Here is an 8,758-nt window from a genome sequence, read left to right on the forward strand (position 1 = left end):
CCCTGCAGCTCAGGCCTGTCCTCAACCTGCACACAGCTGAAGGAAGCCAAGGGCTCCCTGTGCTGGTCCTCACAGCTGCACACTTCCACCCAAGCTGCTGCAGGCTGGGCTGCGCAGATCCACTCCCATCCTTTACAAGGACCACATTTGCAGTCACAAACAAAAGAGGGATTTAGCTTATGAACTGAGAAAAAGACAAGCAAAATCCCCTTAAGTTTGCTCTGCTGACACAAACAAGGCACAGACAGGTCCCTTTGTGGTACACACGCAGGTGGGATACCTTGTCACCTTCCTCCTTCACCTGTGAAGTTAAAACATCACCTATGCATCCCTCCCCTCTTCTTTGTGCTGCCCCATCCCACAGGCACACACAACCACCCACCCCTGTGAGGGGTATACGGTGTGGTGGCTCCATGCAGGACAGAGCACCTGGGAGAGGAAGCTTCTTTTTCTTCCTCTTCTTCTTCTGCTGCTGCTGCTTTGAGGGCAGAACCTGGGCCTGGAAATCAGCATCGCAGCTCGACCTTCTGCTGGGGCAGGCAGTAGGCTCTGTCACAAAACCAGCACTTGTGTTCTGAGCCTTAGGTGACACCTCACCAGGGAGAACAGGCAGCACAAGTGCACTTTGAGCTGGCAGGGTTTTCCCTGCACTTGATGGCAGAGCAGAGGAGGGTGTCCCAGGGCTCCCAGGGGAGGGAGCAGGAGCTCTGCACTTGAGCACGCTGTCGGGAGCCACCAAGGCTGCGTGCAGGCGCACGGCCGCTCGCCCCTTGCCGTGGCCATGGCCAGCGGATTGCGCTCCAGGGCCCGCTCCGCCGTCAGCTGCTGCCACGTGCTCCTCCCGGCGGCAGGATCTGTGGGCTAAGCTGCTGTCCTCAAGTTTCACACAGCTCTGGCAGGCCTCAAGTGACTGAGCATGATCAACCAGCCCTGGCGGCCTGTCCCCAAGGTCGGCTGGAAGGACAGTCACTGCATGGGATGCCTCTGTCCGCTGGAGCAGGCCAACTGTGCCAACACCAGGTCTCAAACCACTCTTATCACAAACTGTCATCATTTCTTCTTTGTCCTTGGTCTCAGAGAGGTCTTGGACATATTCAGTGCTCTTCTGCAGGCTTCCAGTCACTGTCTCACTGGGGATGATGTCTGGATACAGCCCAGCACATTGGGCAGCTTCTGGCATCTCCGGGACGACAGTGCAGCTTGCGGGAGACTTTGGCAAGAGGGGTGACCTCTCGTCGGCTGAGTCAGAGCTGCGTGGCTGGAAGAGGAGATCGGTGACTTGCCTGCAGCAGTTTGCAAAAAGGCTGTTTCCCATGCCTGGGTCGTGCAGCACCGGATCAGAACAGTCAGCTGTGTTCCACACATACACTGAAGTCCCCACTAGGCGCAGTCCCACGCGCAGCCCGTGCCCTCCACTGCCTTCTCGCAGTCAGGTGCTTTCTCCCAAGAGAATGCCTGTGTGGCCCCAGCGTGGCAGGACACAGGAGCAGCAGCTGACTCCACGCAGGATCCCACGTCCCGTGTGCTCAGAACTGGATGCTGGGCTTGCAGCAGTTTCCCCCGAGTGCTGCCTGGGAACCTTCATGCATGGCCCGCCTCCGGCCCCGTCCCCAGGCGCCTCGGCGGGCGCGGAGCGGCTCCCGCAGCTGCGGCTCCGCTCTCCTGTCCCGAGCACAGCCGGGCTCACACGGCTTCCCAGCCCTCGGGGGATGCCGGCCGGGCCGGGCGGTTATAAATAGCCCGATCCCGAGTGCCACACCAGTGCAGCCTGGGACGAGTGCCGTGCCAAACCCGAGCAAGTGAGATGCGTTGAATTACAAGGCGAGGGCAGTTACTATGGCACGCCCGGGCCCAGCACAGCCATCCATACTAAGCAGGCGAGCACAAAGCATTCAGGCAGTGAACCAGTCAGTAGTTTCTAGACGAATTTTCTCTCCTCTCATGCAGCTCTGACATATAAAACACCAACAAACCACAAAACCACACACACAATCCCTGAACACCTCTCCTCTCTCCATGCTACTTAAAGAAAACCATGGCAACTGAAGCAGGGATTATGGAGCTGGAGCTTTCTCCAAGCACCAGGCGGCCCAGGGAGGTTGTGGCCAAGTAGGCCACTGCTCGCCTCCAGCGAGGCCGTGCCACAGCCGCAGGCTCCTCACCCTCCATCGCTGGCACAGGACAGGCCTCCGAGCTCTGGAGCCTCACACCTGGGTACCCCTCAGTGCCATGAGCCAGCACCAACTTTCAGATCACATGAGCATTGTGTTTCTCTTGTGATTTGTGATTTTTGAAGGACTTCATATGTACTGATAGCTTCAACTCTTCCTCCTTACGAAGAGAGCTCTGGGAAGAGGAGGAATCTCCTAGAAGTACCTGCTCAGGTGTCATGAAGTTGAGCTGCATTTCTTTGACTACAGCCAAAGCAAGCTCACACGTGTACGAGAGCTCACAAGAGTGTATGTGTTAGCTCTAACCTGCGAAGGCTGGTGTCAGTACAGCAAATGCAAATTAAATTTTAGCTGAATAATAAATGAAGCTAAGTAAATAGTTTAATGAATCCAAATAAATTTACTAAATGAATAGGCATTAGCTCCAGAGATGGCCCTAATGAAAACATTTCTGCAGGACATCCCATCAGGGAAAGTGGGAGACATGTGGAGGTGCCTCCCTCTGCCTCCCCTGCGGAAACCACAGCTTCCCATGTTAGGTACAACAAGGACTTCTTTTAATAAGAGCCCACAGTAAAACATTAGAGCTGCTCTACTGCCATCATTAAACTCAAATTGGTTATAAGATGTCTGTGGGCAGAGGTATAAGCTCTGCATTTATTTCTCAGCAGCTTCACACCACTGAGACTGGCTCAGAGAGAGAAGAGCATGGTGAGGCTGCAGCCTGCAGTGCTCTGGGCAGGGCCAAGCCCCAGGATATCCACAGGGTCCCACAGCTGCTGGCTTGGGCACTTACAGGTGCTGAAATGCCTTGTGCTTTGCATCGGGCACCCTGAGCTACCCACTCTGCACTCCACATCTGGGAGATTGACATTTAAACTCATTTGTAAACTTTCTATCTGGCCAAAACTTTTCATGAACCTAGCCTTGAAACTGGCTGTCTGGGTGACCCTGCTACAATAACATGCAATTCAAACATCACAGAAATCAGGCACAAAGAGTAGGACTAATGCAAAGTGCAAAGACCAGCACCAACAAAAACATTAACTGTGTCAGGAAAAGCATGCTTCTCAAATTTCAAGAGAGCCGAAGGAAGGAATTGTATTTCAGACAGAAACCAAGTACCAGCCAACAATCCTCCAAGTCCCTGTGTTTTACTCTTGCGCATACCTCAGTTTCAGAAAGCTCCTGGGACAGCAAGAGCAGGGAACCAACCTGTTGTTCTCTGGGCAGGTTCTGCAGGGGAGGTCTGACAGCTGTGATGGCCTCAGCAGCTCCAGCTGCCCGGCAGTGCAGCTGTGGCCACTCGGGCCACACACGGCTCTGGGGACAGGAGCAGGCGGCTGCTCCCGCAGCTCTGCAAGAGTGCTGCAAGCAGCAGCCTGGGAAAGCTGCAGCCCCACAGGAACCCCTCTGCCAGGCACACCAAGTGACCCACCCAGGCCTGCACAGTGCCCTGACCCCAGCTGGCACCACAGCCCAGCCTGCAGCTGAGCCTCCAGGGACACCAGCAGCAAAGACAGAGCACGCAGGGTACTCGGCGCGGCACGGCCTGCTAACAGCCAGGACCCACATTACCATTCCCGGTCTCATCCAACCCCAAGGGCAGGAGGCTGGCTGCCTGGGAAGCAGGGCTGGTCTCAGGCTAATCCAACCCGCTGAAGCTCTGGGCAAGATTCACGATCCTGCAGTTTTATGTCATTGGACATAACTACATACAACCTCTCTGAGCCTGCAGCCTCTTCAACAGCTTGTGGTAGAGACTTTCTCTTTAAAGTGAAAGACAAACTAAGGAAATGCTTTTTTAGAAAAACATGCCAACCAACAGCTAATCCTGAGAGAGCCTTGCTACTACGGCAAAAACCTGACCTACTGCCAAAAGTGACAGCCAATGACAGCACAGGAGGAACCACGTGCTGGTTTTCATCTTTGGCACACTGTCCAAGCACTGCCCCAAGGACTGGCATTGCTTCTCAAATGCAAAGAAAAAAATGCATGAACTTCAGACCTGTAAAGCTTCTAGAAATAACAACTTTCCAGCACAACCAATGGAGCACAATGCAGGAAAGTAAAGCAAGTGCTGGGAAGCTGTGCCAGAAGAGGGGTGTGCTGCCAAGTTTAGTCATGTACAGACAATGAAGGTAAACATAGGACTCTGCAACATGGTGCTGGTTTTACTGTGCACAAGGCAGTTCTGAGTCTGCAGGTGGATTTATATCAGTGCGTGTTCCTGACCTACTTACTTCCACTTTTCAGCTGGGAAACCCAGGAGCAAGGCTGCTCAGGCAGAGCAGAGAGCTTCCAGTGGGAGCTCAGCTCTTACTCCAGTGACAGAACTGCCCCGAACACCATCCCCTCGGGTTCCCATCCCTCATTTTGCCATGCAGATGCTGTGTTATCACACTCCTTTCCTCTTCTTAACCTTGTAGCAGTGATCAGATTTCTCCTGCACAACTTTCCTCTGACTGTCCCCCCCAAGCCTGCTAGAGCCACGTATTAAAAACCCCGACTGCCAGCAATTCAGTCCTTTCCAAAACACCAGTGAACCTCCAAGGTTGGGCAACAGACAGCGATAGCAGATCCCCAGATTAAGACTCAGCCTTCTGACCTTGTTGCTAATGCACAGCTACACTTGCCTCCACAGCAGTTTTCCATTAACACCTGCATTCTCCGCTGCTCTAACAGAAGGCACATCTGAAAGCAGATGTCTGGGGAGCTCGGGGACAGAGGGACTGAGCCAGGAGAAAACAGATTTGGGCAAGGCAAGGTTGAAAGGCATTTTACAGTAGCTAGAAACACTGCTAAACTTGTACATGAGAAACTTATTCTAAGGCAGAGAAGACTGTGGGAATAAAAACAATCCAAGAAACACCAGCTGATAGCAAACGTAACAACCCAAAACTGAGCCCATCAGAAATCATTACAGGAACCCCAGTTGTCCATGCTTTTGAGTTTCTGCACTCAGGAGGTCAGAGTAGCCTCAACAGTCTCCAGGCTGGGGGAAGAGAGCAGCAGCCATCAGCCCTCTCGCCTGGCACAGAGCCCAGCACCCGAGCCTGGGTGCCTGGCACAGCTGGGGCGGGGGGGTTCTGCAGCCCTGAGTGCACTCACAGCCTGCCCATGGCTCCAGGTACCGAGAGCTGCCCCCAGACACAGCCAGTGCCTGCCTACAAGGGTGCTCTGCAGGGCACACAAGCAGTGGGAACACCAGAGCCTGTGAGGCCGATGCCCAGGTGGCCAGGCTGGCCCCGCTCCCAGGTGAGACCTTCCTCTGCTCCTCCCCAGATTCCACGTGCAGTACTGAAACACACAAAGGATTTTTCCACCTTCCATCCTCCCTCAGCAATTAATTGTGGCTGGAGAGGCAGAGATTACACTGCATAACTTTTTAACCCGGTTGCTGGCACTGCAGGCATGATGCTTGCTTCAAAATCCAGCGCAGGAGAGAGGGGGAGGCTACAAGCACTGAGCTTCCCACTCCTGAACTGCATCCAACCTGCTCCACTACCAAACACCAGTGAACTTTGCTTCAGGTGACAAACTTCAAAAATCCACCTCAATACCATAAAACCAGCAGGGGATGGAAGCGATGTGTGGGTCAGTCAGGGGATTCACGAGCTTCGGGACGAAGGCCGGCAACAAGCCACGCTGCTTCCATGCTTTTTGCTTTAGAGACCAGAGAAAAGAGCTGAGCCGGAGATGGGTGCTCAGGCTCCTAAGGTCTTGAAGGTACAAACACCAAACGGAGCAAACCCAGGGCAGGTGCAGGCATCTCAGGGTCGGTGCCAGCCCGGGAGCTGGCGCTGAGAGCAGTAAGGACATGGAGCTGCACACTGTCCCTGAGCCTGGCCTGAGCCACTCAGGCTCCAGCACAGAGCAAGAACAGCCAGCAAATAACTAGTTAAACCTGCAATTTCCAGCTGAGATGTCGAACAAGCCTCTGCCCTTTCCAGGAAAGCTCTTGCTCATGAGGATTTTCTAACATGTCAGTGGCGGCCGCAGCCCGAACTTGCAGGAGGACCCAGCCCTGCGCTGCCCGCCACCCCCGGGACCCGCGTGCCCGTCCGCGGGCAGCGCCACGCGGGGCCCGGAACGAGCTCCGCTCCCGCTCCCCGCGCCGGGAGCGCCCGCCGCTGCCCACGGGCTCCCGGGAGCGGCCCACGGGGCCGGGCCGCTCCCCGCGAGCCGGGCACGGGCGCTCCCGGCCCGGGCCCCCCCCGCGGCCGCGCGGTGGAGCGGCCCCATGAAGGTGACCTTCACCGGGCCCGGGGCTCCCGCTGCGCCGGGACGGGCCCGCCCAGGCCCGGGGCCCCGCCTGACCCCGCGGCTGCCCCGGGCCCCGGCCCCGGCCCGGCTGCGGCACGGGACGGCACCCTGAACCGCGCGGCCCGGCCCCGCTGCGGCCTCCGGCCTCGGCAGCCAGCGCAGCCTCGGGGCCGCCAGGAGCTTTCCCGAGGCGCGCGGGGCCCCGGCACGGCTCCCCGCAGGAACGGAGCCCCCGGCCGTGCGCGCACGGCCCCGCGGCGGGGCGCGCCCGGGCCGCTCCGCCGGGCTGGCCCCGCGTAGGACGAGCCGCCCGAGCCGCCGGAACAGTCCCCTCCACGGCCCCGGCCCCGGTCCCGCAGACCCCCGCGACATTTCCGGCGGGCGCTAAGAGCTCCGGCGCCGGAGAGGGAGCGGCGGGTTTGCACCGCTGCTTCGGGCATCCTCGGGACGGGCATCCCCGGCGCCGCAGCCCGGCCCGCGCTGCCGCCGCAGGCCCCGGCCCGGTTCCTTACCGGGGCGCTGCTGCGTCTCGGCGGGCCGGCTGGCGCGGGGTGCCGGGTGCTGCTGCTCGGCGCCCTGCGCGGCCGGCACGGCAGCCGGCGGCATCTCGCCCGCTCGGATGACCATGGGCCCGCCGAAGGACAGCGCCGTCCGCCCGCCCACGTGGTGCGGCCCCGCCGCCGCTACGGCGCCCGCCAGGGCCCAACCCCCGCGCGCCGGCAGCGCCTTAAAGGGGCCGCGCCCGCGCGCACCGCCCGCCGCGCCGGGCCGGGCCGGGCCCTGCTCGGCCCCGCTCCGCTCGGCCCCGCTCCGCTCGGCCCCGCTCCGCTCGGGGTACGGCCCAGAGAGACCCTCCCAAACCCCGGGAAAGGTCACCGGCCGCCTGCGCCCTGCCCGGGGCCGCAAGGTGACCGCGCGTGGGGTGACCCCGCGCCCGGGGGGCACAGCCGGGAGCGGGCGGTGCGGGCCCGTCCGCCCCGCAGCACCGCGCCCCGCCGAGCGGGCACGGACACGGCTCGGGGCGGGCATGGGGCAGAGCAGAGCGCGGTTTGGGCTGGAAGGGACCCCGGTTCCACTCCCTGCTGTGGGCACGGACACCTTCCCGCAGCGCAGGCAGCTCCGAGCCCCGCTCTACCCAAGAGGTTCTATTTCTTTAAACAGGAGTCTGCAGCCGTGCCGGGAAATGTTGGGAAAATCTTTAATTGTAACAAATAATGGTTGGTGATAGGTTAAAAAAACCCACCCAAACAAAAACCAAACCAAACAAAACCAACAACATCAAAAAGAACAAAAATTCCAACCAAAACAAAACAAAAATTCTAACCAAACAAAGAAAGGATGTTCTTTAACGTTTGATCTTTGTAACTTTCAAGTCTAACCAACAAGAAGGGATATTTAATCCACGAAACACATAGTAGCTAACAAGCAAGCTGTAAGCGATGTCCATGTGTTAGAAAAACAAAGTTTGGGGCTTGACATGATTCAGTGATCTAAGACCTGGGGGAGGAAGTTAACATAGCTTGGGAAGAAGGATATTTCCACTAATAATGGACACAAAGAGTGCAGAATTTATGGGCCACAAGGACATTTGGCAGGACTCCCAAGATAAGGAATAACTAATAAAACTGACTCAGTGATTGTGCTGAAATCAGCTCCAAATGGGTCGAAGGTAATTCTGGTAGGGGCGGTCTGTGGCCCTCAACCCACATACCACTGATGCTAGAAATCAACCGACCCAAAAGAAGAGAAAGACTAATCAGCATGGGATGCGAGGAACCAATAGAGAATACTAATTAATAAGAGAACTATGTAATTTGTAGCCAATGCACACTAATTCCTTTGTCTGCTAAAATGTATAAATTGTTAAAAGTTTTGATAATTGCCATACATGTTAGATGGAACAATCCCTCATGTACCCAGCGCTGAAAAATGTCAACTTTCTAACCAAACAAACTGATTGGAGAATTTATTTCCCGTTTCTCTGTGTCACTGTCCAGTCTGGCCTTGAGCACTTCCAAGAATGGGACAGCTGCAGCTTCTCTGGCCAGCCTGTGCCAGCCCTCCCCAGCATACAGGGAACAATTCCTTCCCAATATCCCATGTAACCCTGCCCTCTGGCAGTGGGAAGCCATTCCTCCTTGGCCTGGCACTCCAGATCCTGATAGTGATCCCCCCATCTCCCTGCAGGCCCCCTGTAAGAACTAGGATGTCCCTCTGAGGACTCCCCAGAGCTGTGGAAGAGCTTTGGGGGAGTGAGGTAGGATCCAGTCCTGGGACAGAGACAGAGATGCTTCTGGTTTGTGGCTGGAGGCCCTGCATTC

At 57.1% G+C, this 8,758-nt stretch overlaps 1 protein-coding gene across 2 annotated transcripts in view; it reads right to left on the minus strand.

The window, feature by feature from the left end:
- CLUH (clustered mitochondria homolog) overlaps nucleotides 1–7,107 on the minus strand; it is a 32,583-nt gene extending 25,476 nt beyond the window's left edge. Inside the window, exon 1 of one of the 2 annotated variants that reach the window (XM_059865872.1) lies at nucleotides 6,950–7,107. In XM_059865872.1, coding sequence (XP_059721855.1) covers nucleotides 6,950–7,064 — 115 coding nt within the window. In that variant the 5' untranslated portion in view covers nucleotides 7,065–7,107. Of the gene's footprint in view, nucleotides 1–429; nucleotides 3,538–6,949 lie in introns of those variants that run through there. The other variant, XM_059865871.1, reaches the window with a different exon arrangement.
- Nucleotides 7,108–8,758: the final 1,651 nt, after the last annotated feature.

This window comes from Haemorhous mexicanus, chromosome 22, assembly GCF_027477595.1.
Source record: "Haemorhous mexicanus isolate bHaeMex1 chromosome 22, bHaeMex1.pri, whole genome shotgun sequence".
Classification (NCBI taxonomy): Eukaryota; Metazoa; Chordata; class Aves; order Passeriformes; family Fringillidae; genus Haemorhous; species Haemorhous mexicanus.